The 21,150-nt window shown below is 38.9% G+C and overlaps 1 protein-coding gene across 1 annotated transcript; it reads left to right on the forward strand.

Annotated features, from left to right (window-relative positions):
* Positions 1-14,175: 14,175 nt before the first annotated feature.
* LOC105748833 (shieldin complex subunit 1-like) lies at positions 14,176-14,334 on the forward strand. Its single transcript, XM_012538630.3, has one exon. It carries the CDS (start codon positions 14,194-14,196, stop codon positions 14,332-14,334), a length of 141 nt encoding a protein of 46 aa, XP_012394084.1. The 5' UTR covers positions 14,176-14,193.
* The last annotated feature ends 6,816 nt before the right edge of the window (positions 14,335-21,150 follow it).

A 21,150-nucleotide genomic window follows, 5' to 3' on the forward strand; every position in this document is an offset into this window, starting at 1 on the left:
CACAATGTTCATTGCAGCTCTATTTACAATAGCCAGGACATGGAAGCAACATACATGTCCATCTACAGATGAATGGATAAAGAAGATGTGGCACATCTATACAATGGAATAGTACTCAGCCATAAAAAGAAACAAAACTGAGTTATTTGTAGTGAGGTGGATGGACCTAGAGTCTGTCATACAGAGTGAAGTAAGTCAGAAATAGAAAAACAAATACTGTATGCTAACACATGTATATGGAATCTAAAAAAAAAAAAAAAAAGAAATGGTCATGAAGAACCTAGGGGCAAGATGGAAATAAAGACACAGACCTACTAGAGAATGGACTTGAGGATATGGGGAGGGTGAAGGGTAAGCTGGGACAACATGGGAGCGTGGCATTGACATATATATATTACCAAACGTAAAACAGATAGCTAGTGGGAAGCAGCCGCATAGCACAGGGAGATCAGCTTGGTGCTTTGTGACCACCTTGAGGGGTGGGATAGGGAGGGTGGGAGGGAGGGAGACCCAAGAGGGAAGAGATATGGGGACATATGTGTATGTATAACTGATTCACTTTGTTATAAGGCAGATACTAACACACCATTGTAAAGCAATTATACTCCAATAAAGACGTTTACAAAAAAGAAGGCATTCCACAGTAAAGATGTTAAAAAAATAAAATAAATAAAAAGGCAAAAAAAAAAAAAAGACAGAGCTTCCATGAAAGACAGCTGTCTTCCTATTAGGAATTCAGGTGTTAGTTGCTGAAATACCTGTTGGTTTTCAATAGAGTTGGGCTCTTGAGGAGTTCCACCATCCCTATCTGCCTCCCTTCTGTCTCTGCTCCTCTATGTTCCAGCCAGAATGAATTCTTCATAGCCAGGGCTTGTGGACACTTCCATATATTTGCATATTCTGATTCCAAAGCCTCGAGAACATTAATATCCCCTTTGTACAGATAAATTCTACCTGATTTTTATATCAGCTTAAAAGTAGCCTTCTTTAAGAAGAATTCCCTATCGCTGAGCAATGTCACCACCTCTTCCCCGAAATATGGGTATTCCTGTCACATCTCTGTGAACTTCTACAGTTGGCCTTGGCATTCATATATTAAGTCTGCTCACTGTCTTCCCATTTCCTTTGGTCTCTTATTAACTGAAGACAATGGTACTTTCACGTCCATAGTCCCACTTCCACACATCATGTGTGATTTACAAGATACATTAACTAGGGCTTCCCTGGTGGCGCAGTGGTTGAGAGTCCGCCTGCCGATGCAGGGGACACGGGTTTGTGCTCCGGTCCAGGAAGATCCCACATGCCGCGGAGCGGCTGGACCCCTGAGCCATGGCCGCTGAGCCTGTGCTCCGCAACGGGAGAGGCCACAACAGTGAGAGGCCCGCGAACTGCAAAAAAAAAAAAAAGATACATTAGCTGTTGAATGAATGAAAGAATAAGTGAATGATGAATCAATGAATAATGAATCAATTCATGATCAATGAATGATGTTGTTAATGACACTGAATGAATCAATGAATGATGTTTTAATGACTATCCCTATCACTCTGTCTGTAGTAACAATGCCTCCATTTTAAAGAGAAGTAAAAATGAAAACACAACAACTATAACGTTCTCTTGTTTTTCTCTTCTGTTTCTTAAATTGCCACAGCTTTGGCAGCAACTGGATCAGTTGGTTGCAAACACTATGATGTGTTTTGGCCCTTGAATCCTATACATTATGGCATATGAAGAAAAAGTTATAATTTCAAGATGATAATCTGAATGGAAACAGATGGTATTTCAGTAGTGATGCACATAGATTCTTACATCTTGCAGGTCATATTCCCTGCCCCCTTCCCTTGGGAAAATATTACATGTGCCATGTTTCTTTCTCTACCTCCCTATCCCCACCCCTCTGGCCATATGTTTCATAACGAGGGCACTTAAAATACCCTAGAATTGGCCTATCCTCATGATATTTAAAATATGAGATGTGACGATATATTAAACATATTTCAAACACATGGGCTACATAGGAGGAGAGGAAAGGCAACAGAAAAAGTTCACACCATGTTATTTTGAGGGGAGTTCAGCAAGAAAGTAAGAGCGTGATGTAAGGGATTTCAGATAACAGCAAAACTGGCTACTCTGGCATAATGTGTGAAAGATGGTGTTTGGCGAATGTGTGATCAACGTTTTTGAGAAACAGACCATCAGTCTGAAAATGTACATTTGAATTTATAGAAGCAAAGATCCTGGGCCACCCAGAGAGTTTGACAGTCTGTTCTCTAGTCTGGAGAGCAGGAAAGGAAAAGGTCACCCATCCGGTTCCCTGGGTGTCATGATGCTGCTTTGCTGGGATCATCTGCCTCTGGGCCCACCATGGAGGCAACTTGGCTGGGCTTAGCTGTGTTGGCAGGAGGTGAAATATCCAATAAGAAGATGATAAATAATAAATGGGCCGATTTTTCATACTTGGATGGAGGGAAATGTTAATGGAGTTAGGGAAAGTTTGGCTCCTTGTTTCAAACAGCTAGGCTTGATTATTTCAAGATTGACTGTTCAATCTCCAAAGGCCTTTGGATGGTATTTCTCTCTGCCAGAATGGGTAGAAAAGCTGACCATGTTGGAGGGTCTGCATGCCTCACTTCCTTTTAGAGGTTCAGCAATTATAGGTCCAGCTGGCTTTTGAATTCCCACTTGTCCTTAGGACAAGCTTGGTAGATGTGAGAACTACCTTCTACCCATGCTGCGTGCTTCTGAAAAAAATAATTATCCTCCTTATACTTATTATAGAGGGCTATAATGATAGTCCTGGGTGGCATAGGGCTCTGCAGAGAGTACTCAATGCCATTGGATTAGCATGGTACATCTTCCAGTGCACAAATTTTACTCCAATAATGAGAAAGAATACATCACTTTTATATCAAAGTAAACACAGATATGAAACTGGACAGAAGACAAAAGTCCATCATAATTCTAGACATAAAAAAAATATAGGTTAAAACAGAAAAACTTTAAAGAAGTGTCTGGGCTTCCTGTAGGCCTCTTTGTTTACACCTCCTGGTCCCTGGGGATATCTTCTCATCGCCCGCCGCTATTAGTTCCCCATGGGGAGTTGTGGTGGAGGGCTGTATGAGGAGCATCTTCCTACAAAAACACTGGCTAGTTCGTTGGAATCAGAAAAGCAAATCACTTCTCACTTTTCATCTCATTGCACTCCCTCTAAGCATCTGTAGGGCAGAAATCAAGGGACGCTCCCTGTCTTCAAGGACTTGGTATTGTGGAGTTCGGATCCACAGTGGAATCAGAGGAGTATCTCTTGGACATCCCATTTACTAACAAGTAGTTGGAGGAACCAGTGCTAGCTCCTGGGTTCCGGCAAATGAGTTACATTAGTGGCAATGGATATGTTCAATAAGATAAGCCACAGTTGGTCATGATCACTGATTGCCAATGTGGAAACAGAAAAAAATATGTAGAGAATATTGAATATTGTGCAATTCAACTAATGCTCCTCCATTGGAAGTTAATTGGAAAGAATTAGCTGGGAAGGATGACCATCATGGTGTCAGTCTCAGGACCTTCTTGCAGAAACTCTACTCCTGTTCTCTTTTCCTCTGCAATCCAAATTTTCTTCACCCAGGCTTGAAACATCATTTTTAATTACCTCCTGTCTCTCATACTAGTTCCCTCCTTTCTAATTCCACAGCCCAGGGTCTGCTTTCATTCAGGCTCTCACTTTACACTCTAGGTGTGCTACCACTAAATTCTCTTTCCATCTGTCCTCTGCATGCTGCCAGACTAATTTTTCTTAACTGTCACTCTGATTATGGCACTTTTATGATCTGAAGTGGCTCCGTCCAATGGCTCCACATTGCCTACCAAATAAAGTTTCAACTCTTTTTGCTTTGCACACAAAGGACCCAATCTATGTCATAGGTCCTTCCCTCCTCACACCCTCCATAACATTACTCAGAGCAGATAGCTCCAGTTTTCATCCTCTGATATGCTTGCCCTGTTTTGCCACCTGCCTTTTCCATTCATTCTTCCTGGAGTGCCCTCTTCTACCAGTTCTAGCTAACAGCATCCTAGAGGTCTTAAAAGAAGTCTTTCCTGATAATCCCAGCCCACAAAGTTGTGGTCTACTTAGGAAGTTTATAATGCTCTCAGAGTAACCACCATATACTGTCCTGAATTAGAAACATCATGTCAGTTCTTTTATCTCTGCAACTAGATGGGAAACACTAGAAAGGCAGGGAGCTTTAGCTTTGAGAGATTCCAATGCTTAGTGGAGTGCTTTGAATATAGTATATGCTCAATAAATATGTGTTGAGTGAATGATTTGATTTTAATTTCCTAAGTAAGATAATATAACTTAAACCTTTAAGATGTTTATTAATATTCCAAACAACATGCTGTCACAGAATTAATTGTTTGCTTACAAATGCTGCCTGGAAAAGAGATTAATTGCACTGTGGAAATTACCCTGCATAATGTAGAGGTGAGGCTTCAGACACAGGATGGAGAACTAGTTTAAATTCATAAATTAAAATTTCTGAAAAACAACTAAAAACAACTACTGCTTTCCATAAGAGATACACCAGCTTACAGCCAAGTTCAAGCCCAGTTCAAATTCCTATCTATCTGTCAGGAACAAGCTTGTTTTCACCATGACAGCTATAGAAGCCAGTCAACAGGTTGGAGCAAGCTCTGGTTTCCATGGGGGCATCAGATCTAGTTATACTGATACATTCCAACTGGCAGGTTGAGAGGACTTGGTTTTCCTGTATGGCAGCTAGTGTTAGGGAAAGGCCCTTGAAAGTAAGAACAGACTATCTCCTTTCTAGTACTCCAAGACAGCAGAAGCGGTGTGGCTGAGGTTAATTCACAGCTGATGATACAAATAAATAAACATGAATAGAAGACATAATGCATAACTGTTGGTTGAAAGTGATTTTCTTTTTAGAAATTAACTAAAGTTCATATTTACTCACACTAGTTTTTACCTAATGCCCTATTTGTGTCCATCCAGGATACCAAAAGAAATGTCATCATTTGTCCTTAGGCCACTCTTGACTGTGATGGTTTCTCAGACATTTCTTGTTTTTGACAACCTTGAAAATTTTGAGGATTAATGGTCAGATATTTTGTAGAATAAACCTCTTTTGCAATTTGTCTGACGTTTTTAAGGGTCGAGTTATGTGTTTTGGGGAAAGACACAGAGGTAAAACACCATGTTTGTCCTGTCATATTGAGTCCACATACTGTCTCATGACTTATCTCTGTTGATGTTAACCTTGATGAACTGGCTAAGGGAGTATTTGTCAGGTTTCTCCATTACGCTATTTTACCCCTTTCCATACTGTACATTGTAGATAGAAATTACCATGTGCATAGCACACTTAAAAAGTGAGAGAACAGTTATATTCCATCTCCTTGAAGTGGAGTGTCTACATAAATTTTTTGGAATTCTTCTACATGCAATATTTGGCTATTCTCTTCCATTTATTTATTTATCTATTTATGTATGTATGTATTTATTTATTCATTTATTCATTCAACTACTTGTTTATAACAATACAGACTCATATTTTATATTTTGTGTTGTAATCTGATACTACTTCATTTGTTTTCTTGCTAAAACTGTACCCACTTTGAACAGCAGGAGCTCTTTCATTTGCATCCTTTATACCTCTGACATCTTCCTGTCGCTGTGTGTGTGTGTGTATGTGCGCACGCACGTATGCACGTGTGTTAACTGCTTTTATTTATTTTCAAGCCCAACCTAAGTGTCTTATTTTATTTTTTTTTGAATTTTTTAAATTTAGTTTTTATAAGCAGGTTCTTATTAGCTATCAATCTATACATATTAATGTATATATGTGAATCCCAATCTCCAAATTCATCACACCAGCACCTGCACCCGTCACTTTCTCCCCTTGGTGTCCATATTTGTTCTCCACATCTGTGTCTCTACTTCTGCCCTGCAAACTGGTTCATCTGTACCATTTTTCTAGTTTCCACATTTATGCATTAATATGCGATATTTGTTTTTCTCTTTCTGACTTACTTCACTCCGTATGACAGTCTCTAGATCCATGCATGTCTCAAAAAATGACCCAATTTCATTCCTTTTTATGGCTGAGTAATATTCCATTGTATATATGTACAACATCCTCTTTATCCATTCGTCTGTCGATGGGCATTTAGGTTGCTTCCATGACCTGGCTATTGTAAATAGTGCTGCAATGAACATTGGGCTGCATGTGTCTTTTTGAATTATAGTTTTCTCTGGGTATATGCCCAGTAGTGGCATTGTTGGGTCATATGGTAATTCTATTTTTAGTTTTTTAAGGAACCTCCATACTGTTCTCCATAGTGGCTGTATCAATTTACATTCCCACCAACAGTGCAAGAGGGTTCCCTTTTCTCCACACCCTCTCCAGCATTTGTTGTTTGTAGATTTTCTGATGATGCCCATTCTGACTGGTGTGAGGTGATATCTCATTGTAGTTTTGATTTGCATTTCTCTAATAACGTGATGTTGAGCAGCTTTTCATGTGCTTCTTGGCCATCTGTATGTATTCTTTGGAGAAATGTCTATTTAGGTCTTCTGCCCATGTTTTTATTGGGTTTTTTTTTTTTTTTTTATTGAGCAGCATGAGCTGTTTATATATTTTGGAGATTAATCCTTTGTTCATTGATTCGTTTGCAAACACTTTCTCCCATTCTGAGGGTTGTCTTTTCATCTTGTTTGTAGTTTCCTTTGCTTTGCAAAAGCTTTTAAGTTTCATTAGGTCCCATGTGTTTACTTTTGTTTTTATTTCCATTACTTTAGGAGTTGGATCAAAAACGATCTTGCTGTGATTTATATCAAAGAGTGTTCTTCCTATATTTTCCTCTAAGAGTTTGATAGTGTCCAGTCTTACATTTAGGTCTTTAATCCATTTTGAGTTTATTTTTGTGTTTGGTGTTAGGGAGTTTTCTAATTTCACTCATTTACAGGTAGTTGTCCAGTTTTCCCAGCACCAGCTATTGAAGAGACTTTCTTTTCTCCACTGTATATCCTTGCCTCCTTTGTCATAAGTTAGTTGACCATAGGTATGTGGATTTATCTCCGGGCTTTCTATGCTGTTCCATTGATCTATATTTCTGTTTTTGTGTCAGTACCATATTGTCTTGATTACTGTAGCTTTGTAGTATAGTCTGAAGTCAGGGAGTCTGATTCCTCCAGATCCGTTTTTTCCCTCAAAATTGCTTTGGCTATTCGGGGTCTTTTGTGTCTCCATACAAATTTTAAGATTTCTATTTCTAGTTCTGTAAAAAATGCCATTGGGAATTTGATAGAGATTGTATTGAATCTGTAGGTTGCTTTGGGTAGTACAGTCATTTTCAAAATATTGATTCTTCCAATCTAAGAACATGGTATATCTCTCCATCTGTTTGTATCGTCTTTAATTTCTTTCATCAGTGTCTTATAGTTTTCTGCATACAGGTCTTTTGTCTCCCTAGGTAGTTTATTCCTAGGTATTTTGTTGTTTTTGTTGCAACGGTAAATGGGAGTGTTTCCTTAATTTCTCTTTCAGATTTTTCGTCATTAGTGTATAGGAATGCAAGAGAATTCTGTGTGTTAATTTTGTATTCTGCAACTTTACCAAATTCATTGATTAGCTCTAGTAGTTTTCTGGTGGCATTTTTAAGATTCTCTATGTATAGTAGTATCAATGTCATCCGCAAAAAGTGACAGTTTTACTTTTTCTATTCAATTTGTATTCCTTTTATTTCTTCTTCTTCTGATTGCTGTGGCTAGGATTTCCGAATCTATGTTGAATGATAGTGGCGAGAGTGGACATCCTTGTCTTGTTCCTGATCTTAGAGGAAATGCTTTCAGTTTTTCACCATTGAAAATCATTTTGCTGTGGGTTTGTTGTATATGGCCTTTATTATGTTGAGGCAGGTTCCCTCTATGCCCCATTTCTGGAGAGTTTTTATCATAAATCAGTGTGGAATATTTTCAAAAGCTTTTTCTGCATCTATTGAGATGATCATGGGGTTTTTATTCTTCAACGTGTTAATATGGTGTATCACATTGATTGATTTGTGTATATTGAAGAATCCTTGCATCCCTGGGATAAATCCCACCTAATCTTGGTGTATGATCCTTTTAATGTGTTGTTGGATTCTGTTTGCTAGTGTTTTGTTGAGGAATTTTGCATCTATATTCATCAGTGATATTGTTCCGTAATTTTCTTTTCTTGTAGTATTATTGTCTGGTTTTGGTATCAGGGTGATGGTGGCCTCATAGAATGAGTTTGGGAGTGTTCCTTCCTCTGCAATTTTTTGGAACAGTTTGAGAAGGATGGGTGTTAGCTCTTCTCTAAATGATTGATAGAATTCACCTGTGAAGCCATCTGGTCCTGGACTTTTGTTTGTTGGAAGATTTTTAATCACAGTTTCAATTTCATTACTTGTGTTTGGTCTGTTCATATTTTCTATTTCTTCCTGGTTCAGTCTTGGAAGATTAAACCTTTCTAAGAATTTGTCCATTTCTTCCTGGTTGTCCATTTTATTGGCATAGAGTTGCTTGCAGTACTGTCTTAGGATGCTTTGTATATCTGCGGTGTCTGTTGTAACTTCTCATTTTTCCTTTCTAATTTTATTGATTTGAGTCCTCTCCCTCTTTTTCTTGATGAGTCTGGCTAATGGTTTATCAACTTTGCCTATCTTCTCAAAGAACCAACATTAAGTCTTATTGATCTTTGCTACTGTTTTCTTTGTTTCAATTTAATTTATTTCTGCTCTGAAACTTATGACTTCTTTCCTTCTACTAACTTTGGGTTTTGTATGTTTTTCTTTCTCTAGTTCCTTTATGTGTAAGGTTAGATTGTTTGAGATTTTTCCTGTTCTTGAGGTAGGCTTCTATTGCTATAAACTTTGGGTTTTGGATCATCATGTTTTCATTGTAATTTGTCTCTAGGTATTTTTTGATTTTCTATTTGATTTCTTCAGTGATCTCTTGGTTATTTAGTAACATATTGTTTAGTGTGCATGTGTTTGTGTTTTTTAGGCTTTTTCCCTGTAATTGATTTCTATTCTCATAACGTTGTGGTCAGAAAAGATGCTTGATATGATTTCAATTTTCATAAATTTACTGAGGCTTGGTTTGTGATCCAGGATGTGATCTATCCTGGAGAATGTTCCATGTGCACTTGAGAAGAAAGTGTAATTTGCTGTTTTTTGGATGGAATGTCCTATGAATATCAATTAAGTCCAACTTGTTTAATGTGTCATTTAAACATTGTGTTTCCTTATTCATTTTCATTTTGGATGATCTGTCCATTGGTGAAAGTGGGGTGTTAAAGTCCCCTAGTATGATTGTGTTAGTGTCTATTTTCCCTTTTATGGCTGTTAGCAGTTGCCTTATATATTGAGGTGCTCCTATGTTGGGTGCATAAATATTTACAATTGTTATATCTTCTTTTTGGATTGATTCGTTGATCATTATGTAGTGTCCTTTGTCTCTTGTAATAGTCTTTATATTAAAGTCTATTTTGTCTGATATGAGTTTTGCTACTCCAGCTTTCTTTTGAATTCCATTTGCATGGAATATCATTTTCCATCCCCTCACTTTCAGCCTGTATGTATCCCTAGGTCTGAAGTGGGTCTTTTGTAGACAGCATATATACAGGTCTTGTTTTTGTATCCATTCAGTGAGCCTGTATCTTTTGGTTGGAGCATTTAATCCATTCACGTTTAGGGTAATTATCGATAGGTATGTTCCTTTGACCATTTTCTTCATTTTTATGGGTTTGTTTTTGTAGGTTCTTTTCTTCTCTGTGTTTCCCACTTAGAGAAGTTCCTTTAGCATTTGTTGTAGAGCTAGTTTGGTGGTACTGAATTCTCTTAGCTTTTGCTTGTCTGTAAAGCTTTTGATTTCTCTGTCGAATTTGAATAGGATCCTTGCCAGGTAGACTAATCTTGGTTGTAGTTTGTTCCCTTTCATCATTTTAAATATATCATGCCACTCCCTCCTGGCCTGTACAGTTTCTACTGAGAAATCAGCTGTTAACCTTATGGGAGTTCCCTTATGTTATTTTCCCCTTGTTTCTTGTAATAAATTCCTTTGTCTTTAATTTTTGTCAGTTTGATTACTGTGTGTCTCATCGTGTTTCTCTTTCCGTTTATCCTGCCTGGGACTCTCTGCGCTTCTTGGACTTGGGTGGCTATTGCCTTTCCCATGTTAGGGAAATTTTCGACTGTAATCTCTTCAAATATTTTCTCGGGTCCTTTTCTCTTTCTCTTCTCCTTCTGGGACCCCTATAATGCGAATGTTGTTGTGTTTAATGTTGTCCCAGAGGTCTCTTAGGCTGTCCTCATTTCTTTTCATTCTTCTTACTTCATTCTCTTCCGTGACAGTGAATTCCACCATTCTGTCTTCCAGGTCACTTATCTGTTCTTCTGCCTCAGTTATTCTGCTATTGATTCCTTCTACTGTAGTTTTCATTTCAGTTATTGTATTGTTCATCTCTGTTTGTTTGTTCTTTAATTCTTCTAGGTCTTTGTTAAACATTTCTTGCATCTTCTAGATCTTTGCCTGCATTGTTTTTCTGAGGTCCTGGATCATCTTCACTATCATTATTCTGATTTCTTTTCCTGGAAGGTTTCCTATATCCACTTCGTTTAATTGTTTTTCTGGGGTTTTATCTTGTTTCTTCATCTGCTACATAGCCCTCTGCCTTTTCATCTTGTCTGTCTTTCTGTTAATGCAGTTTTTGTTCCACAGGCTGCGGGACTGTAGTTCTTCTTGATTCTGCTGTCTGCCCTCTGGTGGATGAGGCCATCTGAGAGGCTTGTGCAAGTTTCTTGATGGGAGGGACTGGTGGTAGGTAGAGCTGGGTGTTGCTCTTGTGGGTAGAGCTCAGTAAAAACTTTAATTTGCTTGTCTGCTGATGGGTGGGGCTGGGTTTCCTCCCTGTTGGATGCTTGGCCTGAAGCAACCCGACACTCGAGCCTACCTTGGCTCTTTGGTGAGGCTAATAGCAGACTCTGGGAGAGCTCACACCAAGGAGTACTTCCCAGAACTTCTGTTGGCAGTGTCCTTGTCCCCATGGTGAGCCACAGCCACCCCCTGCCTCTGCAGGAGATCCTCCAACACTAGCAGGTAGGTCTGGTCCAGTCTCCTATGGTGTCACTGCTCCTTTCCCTGGGTCCTGATGCGTGCACTACTTTGTGTGTGCCCTCCAATAGTGGAGTCTCTTTTTCCCCTAGTCTTGTCAAAGTCCTGCAATCAAATACCACTAGCCTTCAAAGTCTGATTCTCTAGGAATTCCTCCTGCCGTTGCCAGACCCCCAGGTTGGGAAGCCTGACGTGGGGCTCAGAACCTTCACACCAGTGGGTGGACTTCTGTGGTATAAGTGTTCTCCAGTTTGTGAGTCACCCACCCGGCAGTTATGGGAATTGATTTTATTGTGATTGCGCCCCTCCCACTGTCTCACTATGGCTTCTCCTTTGTCTTTGGATGTGGGGTATCTATCTTTTTTGGTGAGTTCCAGTGTCTTCCTGTTGATGATTGTTCAGCAGTTAGTTGTGATTCCGGTGCTCTCGCAGAGGGAGTGAGCGCACATCCTTCTACTCTGCCATCTTGAACCAATCCCTTTAATTGCTTTTAGCAACTGCTTACTTACCAGCACTACAGGTTCTCCATGTTCATCTTCCATAGTTTCAGTCCTACTCCTAGAATTGACCACTTCTCCAAGATGTCCACATCCTTTAATCGGAGAATGGAATTAGAAACCAAGATCGTAGTGCTGGGTGTTTGTTGCTACTGTAGTGTTATGACTTCTAGGCCTTCTCAGCTGACAGAGTAAAGAAATACAGGAGTGTATACTAACCTATATATGCACACATATCTATAAATATTTCAATATGTAACCATGCCTGTAAGCTAAATATGAGCGCTTACTGATATCTCCAAGGTTAATATTACCACATAGATCATTCTATCCTCATCCCCTTGTTCAGTCATCCATTTATTTAATTGTTAAATGCAGATTTATATCTATAGCAGTTTCAGAATTATTAACCCACATTTCCATAGGCAATAGCTGCATTACTAGGAAGAGATCCTTTTGCTTTTAGTCTTACAGACTCCACTCATTTCCCAAATTACATAGCTTAAGACATTTTCTTGAACCTCATTCAGTAAGGTTGTTTCACACAACCTCACTGCCTGCTTTCCATCCTTGGATCTCCCAAACTCCTAAGTGCTTTTTTAGATACTTTTTCACTTTTCATATATTAATATTCACTCTCTCTTTGCGTGGTATCCCTTGCAACTAGTTATCTATTTACTGTCTTTGTAATATTACTTTTTAAACAATGTCACACAAGGGGAATCATATAATATTTAACCTTTTCAGACTGGCTTCTTTCACTTAGTAATATGCATTTAAAGTTTAACCTTGTGTTTTGGGGTTTTTTTGTTTGCTTGTTTTTTTGCTTATTTTGTGGATTTTTTTTGTCTATATACCTTTATAATATTGAATAATATTTCATTCTGTGATTATAACACAATTTAATTATTCACTCACTTATTAAAGAGCATCTTGGCTGCTTTCAGTTTTTGGTCATTATAAATAAAGCTTCTAAAAACATACGCATGCAGGAGTTATGTGAATGTAAAATTTCAAATCAATTGAGCAAATACCTAGGTGTGCAAATGTTGGATCATAAGGTAAAACTATGTTTTAGCTTTGTAAGAAACTGTCAAACTGTCTGCCAGAGAGACTGTACTGTTTTGTATTTGAACCAACAATGAATGAGAGTTCCTATGGCTCTGCATCCTCACCAGTAGTCAGTATAGCATTTTTTTTTTAAACATCTTTATTGGAGTATAATTGCTTTACAATGGTGTGTTAGTTTCTGCTTTACAACAAAATGAATCAGTAATATATATACATATGATCCCATATCTCTTCCCTTTTGGGTCTCCCGCCCTCCCACCCTCCCTATCCCACCCCTCCAGGCGATCACAAAGCACGGAGCTGATCTCCCTGTGCTATGCAGCTGCTTCCCACTAGCTATCTACCTTACGTTTGGTAGTGTATATATGTCCATGCCTCTCTCTCGCTTTGTCACAGCTTACCCTTCCCCCTCCCCATATCCTCAAGTCCATTCTCTAGTAGGTCTGTGTCTTTATTCCTGTCTTACCCCTAGGTTCTTCGTGACATTTTTTTTTCTTAAATTCCATATATATGTGTTAGCATACGGTATTTGTCTCTCTCTTTCTGACTTACTTCACTCTGTATGACAGACTCTAGGTATAGCATTTTTTAAAAAAATTTAGCCATTCTACTAAGCATGTAGTGACATCTTGTTGTTTTTCCATGTTCCTAATGACAAACGATATTAAGCAGCTTTACATATGTTTCTTTGCCACCTGTATATTTTCTTTGGTGAGGTATCTATTCAAATATCTTGCACATTTTTTAACTGGAATATTTGTTTTCTTCTTATTGAGTCTTTAGAGTTTTTTGTATATTTTGGATACAAGTCCTTTATCATATAAGTATTTTGCACATATTTCCTCCCAACGTAGTGCCTGTCTTTTCATTCTATTAAGAGTGTCTTTCCCAGAGCAGGAGTTTATAATTCTCATAAAATCCAATGTATTAGTTTTTTCTTTCATGAGTCATGATATTGGCTTATATTTGAAAACCTATCAATCAGCAAACTGAAAATTATGTAGATTTTCTCCTATGTTTTCTTAAAGAAATTTTATATTTTTGCATTTTACATTTAAGTATATGATCCATTTTTAATTAATTTTTTATTGAGGTATAATTGTCATATAACATATTAATTTCAGGTGTAGAACATAATGATTTGATATTTGTATATCCCCAAATCCTTCAATGGGTGCATTGTTCTCAACCTATTTCCTTGAAACTCTGACCCCCTATTGGATTTTTCCCCTCTTAGGTAAGATTGGAAACTTGAAGGGGACTGGAATAGAAGGAATTTTCTTCCTGGTATAAGCCTTTAGCAAAGACCTGTCCCCTGGAGAGTGGGATTTTGTTAAATAGAAATCTCTGAGTTTATTTCACAGTGTTTACTCTTCCCGTTTCCCTGCCAAAACAAGGAAATAATCTTTCTAAAAACTTCACCATGGCTTCTGGTTCAAGGTGGCTGCTGTGGTGGGGCAGACTATGGCAACTCAGGAAGCCACTCCAGGAAGCCAGTCAGAGGAGAGCAATGCTTTGGACCTGCCATCAGCTTATGACGTAAGGGATTACGTGTTGCAGAGACCCAGCCAGGAGGCCAACAGCGAGGCTTTTAGTTCTGAATAAGTCCTTTCTATTATGTAGATCCAGCCGTGTGGCTGACAGGGTCTTGGTGCTCTTCCCTGGTGTCAGGCTTGAGCCTCTGAGGTGGGAGAGCCGAGTTCAGGACATTTGACCACCAGAGACCCCCCCCCCCCAGCCCCACATAATATCAGTTGGCGAGAGCTCTCACAGAGATCTGTGTCTCAATGCTAAGACCCATCTCCACTCAACGGCCAGCAGACTCCAATGCTGGATGCCCCATGCCAAACAACTAGCAAGACAGGAACACAACCTCACTCATTAGCAGAGAGGCTGCCTAAAATCATACTACGTTCACACACACCCTAAAAAACACCACCAGATGCAGCCCTGCCCATCAGAAAGACAAGATCCTGCCCCACCTGCCAGAACACAGGCACCAGTGCCCTCCACCAGGAAGCCTACAAAGCCCACTGAAACAACCTCAGTCACTGGGGGGCAGACACCAAAAACAATGGGAACTATGAACCTGAAGCCTGCAAAAAGGAGACCCCAAACACAGTAAGGTAAACAAAATGAGGACCAGAGAAATATGCAGCAGATGAAGGAGCAAGGTAAAAACCCACCAGACCAAACAAATGAAGAGGCAATAGGCAGCCTACCTGAAAAAGAATTCAGAGAAATGATAGTAAAGATGATCCACAATCTTGAAAATAGAATGGAGGAAATACAAGAAACCTGTAACAAGGACTTAGAAGAAATAAAGAGCAAACAAACAATCATGAACACCACAATAAATGAAATTAAAAATTCTCTAGAAGGAATCAAGAGCAGGATACCTGAGGCAGAAGAACGGATAAGTGACCTGGAAGATAAAAGAGTGGAAATAACTACTGCAGAGCAGAATAAGAAAAAAGAATGAGAAGAATTGAGGACAGTCTCAGAGACCTCTGGGACAACATTAAACACACCAACATACAAAAATTATAGGGGTCCCAGAAGAAGAAGAGAAAAAGAAAGGGACTGAGAAAATATTTGAAGAGATTATAGTTGAAAACTTCCCTAATATGGGAAAGGAAATAGTCAAGTCCAGGAAGCTCAAAGAGCCCCATACAGGATAAATCCAAGGAGAAACACACCAAGACACATATAAATCAAACTATCAAAAACTAAATACAAAGAAAAAATATTAAAAGCAGCAAGGGTAAAGCAACAAATAACATACAAGGGGATCCCCATAAGGTTAACAGCTGATCTTTCAGCAGAAACTCTGCAAACCAGAAGGGAGTGGCAGGACATATTTAAAGTGATGAAAGGGAAAAACTTACAACCAAGAATACTCTACCCAGCAAGGATCTCATCAGATTTGACGGAGAAATTAAAACCTATACATACAAGCTAAAGCTAAGAGAATTCAGCACTACCAAACCACCTTTACAGCAAATGTTAAAGGAACCTCTCTAGGCAGGAAACACAAGAGAAGGAAAAGATCTACAAAAACAAACCCAAAACAATTAAGAAAATGGTAATAGGAACACACATATCTAGTATTACCTTAAGTGTAAATGGATTAATTGCTCCAAACAAAAGACATAGACTGGGAGTGAATGGATACAAAAACAAGACCTGTATATATGCTGTCTGCAAGAGATCCACTTCAGACCTAGGGACACATACAGACTGAAAGTGAGGGGATAGAAAAAGATATTCCATGCAAATGGGAATCAAAAGAAAGCTGGAGTAGCAATTCTCATATCAGACAAAATAAACATTAAAATAAAGACTATTACAAGAGACAAAGAAGGACACTACATAATGATCAAGGGATCAATCCAAGAAGAAGATACAACAATTATAAATACTTATGCACCCAACATAGGAGCACCTCAATACATAAGGCACATGCTAACAGCCATAAAAGGGGAAATTGACAGTAACACAATAATAGTAGCAGAGTTTAACACCCCACTTTCACCAATGGACATATCATCACCCAAAATGAAAATAAGGAAGCACTGCTATAAAGACACATTAAACAAGATAATTTAACTGATATTTTTAGGACATTCCATACAAAAACAGTACAATACACTTTCTTCTCAAATGCTCAAGAAACATTCTCCAGGACAGATCATATCCTGGGCCACAAATAAAGCCTGGTAAATTTAAGAAAATTGAAATCATACCAAGTATCTTTTCTGACCACAACAGTATGAGACTAGATATCAATTACAGGAAAAAAACTGTAAAAAATACGAACACATGGAGGCTAAACAGTACACTACTAAATAACCAAGAGATAACTGAAGAAATCAAAGAGGAAATCAAAAAATACCTAGAAACAAGTGACAATGAAAACGTGACAACCCAAAACCTATGGGATGCAGCAAAAACAGCTCCAAGAGGGAAGTTCAGAGCAATACAATCTTACCTCAAGAAACAAGAAACATCTCAAATAAACAGCCTAACCTTACACCTAAAGCAATTAGAGAAAGAAGAAAAAAAAAACCCCAAAGTTAGCAGAAGGAAAGAAATCATAAAGATCAGATCAGAAATAAATGAAAAAGAAATGAAGGAAACAATAGCAAAGATCAATATATTAACTAAAAGCTGGTTATTTGAGAAGATAAACAAAATTGATAAACCATTAGCCAGACTCCTCAAGAAAAAAAGGGAGAAAACTCAAATCAAGAATTAGAAATGAAAAAGGGGAAGTAACAACTCACACTGCAGAAATACAAAGGATTATGAGAGATTACTACAAGCACAACAGACAACGTGGATGGAATGCACAAATTCTTAGAAAAGCACAACCTTCCAAGACTGAGCCAGGAAGAAATAGGAAATAGAAACAGACCAATCACAAGCACTGAAATTGAGACTGTGATTAAAAATCTTCCAACAGGGCTTCCCTGGTGGCACAGTGGTTGAGAGTCTGCCTGCCGATGCAGGGGACACGGGTTCGTGCCCTGGTCTGGGAGGATCCCGTGTGCCGTGGAGTGGCTGGGCCTGTGAGCCATGGCCGCTGAGCCTGCACGTCCAGAGCCTGTGCTCTGCAGCGGGAGGGGCCACAGCGGTGAGAGGCCCGCGTACTGCAAAAAAAAAAAAAAAAAAATCTTCCAACAAAGAAGAGCCCAGGGCCAGATGGCTTCACAGGGGAATTCTAACAAACATTTAGAGAAGAGCTAACACCTATCCTTCTCAAACTCTTCCAAAATATAGCAGATGGAAAAACACTCCCAAACTCATTCTACGAGGCCACCATCACCCTGATACCAAAACCAGACAAAGGTGTCACAAAAAAAGAAAACTACAGGCCAATATCACTGATGAACATAGATGCAAAAATCCTCAGCAAAATACTAGCAAACAGAATCCAACAGCACATTAAATGGATCATATGCCATGATCAAGCGGGGTTTATCCCAGGAATGCAAGGATTCTTCAATATATGCAAATAAATCAGTGTGGTACTCCATATTAGCATAATGAAGGATAAAAATCATGTGATTATCTCAATAGATGCAGAGAAAGCTTTTGACAAAATTCAACACCCATTTATGATAAAAAACCTTCCAGAAAGTAGGTATAGAGCAAACTTACCTCATCATAATAAAGGTCACATATGACAAACCAAAAGCCAATGTCATGCTCAGTGGTGAAAATACTGAAACCGTTTCCACTAAGATCAGGAACAAGACAAGGTTGCCCACTCTCACTGCTATTATTCAACATAGTTTTGGAAGTTTTAACCACAGCAATCAGAGAAGAAAAAGAAATAAAAGGATTCCAAGTGGGAAAAGAAGTAAAACTGTCACTGTGTGCAAATGACATGATAGTATACATAGAGAATCCTAAAGATGCTACCAGAAAACTATGAGCTAATCAATGAAAATGGTAAAGTAGCAGGATACAAAATTAATGCACAGAAATCTCTTGCATTCCTAAACACTAATGATGAAAAATCTGAAAGTGAAATTAAGGAAACACTCCCATTTGCCATTGCAACAGAAAGAATAAAATACCTAGGGATAAACCTACCTAAAGAGACAAAAGACCTGTATGCAGAAAACTATAAGACACTGATGAAGGAAATTAAAGCTGAAACAAACAGATGGAGAGAGATACCATGTTCTTGGATTGGAAGAATCAACATTGTGAAAATGACTATACTACCCAAAGCAATCTACAGATTCAGTGCATCCCTATCAAACTACCAATGGAATTTTTCACAGAACTAGGACAAAAAAAATTCTCAATTTGTATGGAAACACAAAAACTTCGAATAGCCAAAACAACCTTGAGAAAGAAAAATGAAGCTGGGGGAATCAGGTTCCCTGACTTCTGACCATATTACAGAGCTACAGTAATCAAGACAGTATGGTACTGGCATAAAAACAGGAATATAGATCAATGGAACAGGATCAAAAACTCAGAGATAAACCCATGCACATATGGTCACCTTATCTTTGATAAAGGAGGCAAGAATATACAATGGAGAAAAGACAGCCTCTTCAATAAGTGGTGCTGGGAAACTGGACAGCTACATGTAAAAGAATGAAACTAGAACACTCCCTAACACCATACACAAAAATAAACTCCAAATGGAATAAAGACCGAAATGTAAGGCCAGACTCTATAAAATTATTAGAGGAAAACATAGGTAGAACGTTCTATGACATAAATCACAGCAAGATCCTTTTTGACCCACCTCCTAGAGAAACGGAAATAAAAACAAAATAAACAAATGGGACCTAATGAAACTCAAAAGCTTTTGCACAGCAAAGGAAACCATAACCAAGACGAAAAAACAACCCTCAGAATGAGAGAAAATATTTGCAAATGAAGCAACTGACAAAGGATTAATCTCCAAAATTTACAAGCAGCTCATGCAGCTCAATATCAAAAAACAAAGAATCCAATCCAAAAATAGGCAGAAGACCTAAACAGACATTTCTCCAAAGAAGAGATACACATGAAAGAATGCTCAACATCATTAATCATTAGAGAAATGCAAATCAAAACTATAATGAGATATAATCTCACACAGGTCAGAATGGCCATCATCAAAAAATCTACAAACAATGCTGGAGAGGGTGTGGAGAAAAGCGAACCCTCTTGCACTGTGGGTGGGAATGTAAATTGATATAGCCACTATGGAGAACAGTATGGAGGTCCTTAAAAAACTGAAAATAGAACTACCATACGACCCAGCAATCTCACTACTGGGCATATACCCTGAGAAAACCATAATTCAAAAAGAGTCATGTACCCCAGTGTTCATTGTAGCTGTATTTACAATAGCCAGGACATAGAAGCAACCTAAGTGTCCATTGACAGATGAATGGATAACGAAGATTTGACACATGTATACAATGGAATATTACTCAGCCATTAAAAGGAACGAAATTGAGTTATTTCTAGTGAGGCGAATGGACCTAGATTCTGTCATACAGAGTGAGGTAAGTCAGAAAGAGAAAAACAAATACCGTATGCCAACGCATGTATACAGAACCTAAGAAAAAAGGAAAGGTTCTGAAGAACCTAGGGGCAGGACAGGAATAAAGATGCAGATGTAGAGAATGGACTTGAGGACCTGGGGACAGGGAAGGGTAAGCTGGAATGAAGTGAGAGAGAGGCATGGACATATATACACTACCAAATTTTAAACAGATAGCTAGTGGGAAGCAGCCACATAGCACAGGGAGATCAGCTTGGTGCTTTGTGACCACCTGGAGGGGTGGGATAGGGAGGGTGGGAGGGAGACACAAGAACAAGGGGTTATGGGGATATATGAGTACATATAGCTGATTCACTTTGTTATGCAGCAGAAACTAACACAACATTGTACAGCAATTATAGTCCAAAAAAGATGTTAAACAAAACAAAACAAACAGAGAAGTTCACCAGGAGAACTGGGTGGAGTCCCTATGGTTCATGGAGATAAAGCCCATGAATATGAGCTTACCCCCCCACCCCGCCAGCCCAAAACAATGGTCTTCAGGATTTTCTCACTCTCAAGCTTATCCGTACACAGCCTCCTGCAACTTATCTAATTCGCTACCTAAATGTTTCTGTCCAGGGTCCCCATGACTACCCCAGGTTCAATAATTTAGTAGAAAGCCTCATAGGATTCAGAATACCGCCATACAGCTAGGATTTATTACAGTAAAGTGACAGAAAGCAAAATCATGAAAGGAAAAATGTGCATGTGTGAAATTTGGAGGAAACCAGGCACAAGCTTCCCCCAGTCCTGTCCCAGAGGAGGCACACAGAGGATGCTCTTCATTCTTAACAGCTATGAGTTGTGACAATGCATATTAAATGTTGCCTCTCAGGGAAGCTCCTTAGAGACTTAGTGCCCAAGGTTTTTACTGAGGCCACGCTCTGCCTGGCACATACCAAAATTCCAATCTCCCAGATGGAAAACAGGTGTCAGCTAAACCACATGGTTTATATAAGCAGCCTAGGCACAGTGAGTGAGCACTGTTCTGTGAATCATGGGAACCCTCCTAAAGTCGAAGTTGCCAGGCACCAACCTTGCAAGCAGGCCTCTCTAGGCCCTGCTACATAACTGTTCTGCCCAGTGTTCCTACTAGTTTATGATCGCAGTGGCTGCTGCTTCCAGCAAGTAGATCTCAGTGGCTCTATCTCTCTGGATGCGCCCTGTCTCTCCAGATTTCAATGTAGTAGTTTATCCTGCAAAACCTCCGTTCTCTGAGAGGTCTAAGAAAAGTCATTGCTTTGCAGTTTTTCCACCTTTTCCTTATTGGAAGAATGGGAAAGATAACTTTTAAGCTCTTTACATGTCAGAGCTGAAGCCAGAATTTCCAAGGAGCAATTTTAATATCACAAATTCTC

This window comes from Orcinus orca, chromosome 2, assembly GCF_937001465.1.
Source record: "Orcinus orca chromosome 2, mOrcOrc1.1, whole genome shotgun sequence".
Classification (NCBI taxonomy): Eukaryota; Metazoa; Chordata; class Mammalia; order Artiodactyla; family Delphinidae; genus Orcinus; species Orcinus orca.

What these genes read in the sequence shown, in the direction of transcription:
- LOC105748833 (XM_012538630.3), top strand. Translation starts at nt 14,194, where the DNA reads ATGGCAACTCAGGAAGCCACTCCAGGAAGCCAGTCAGAGGAGAGCAAT.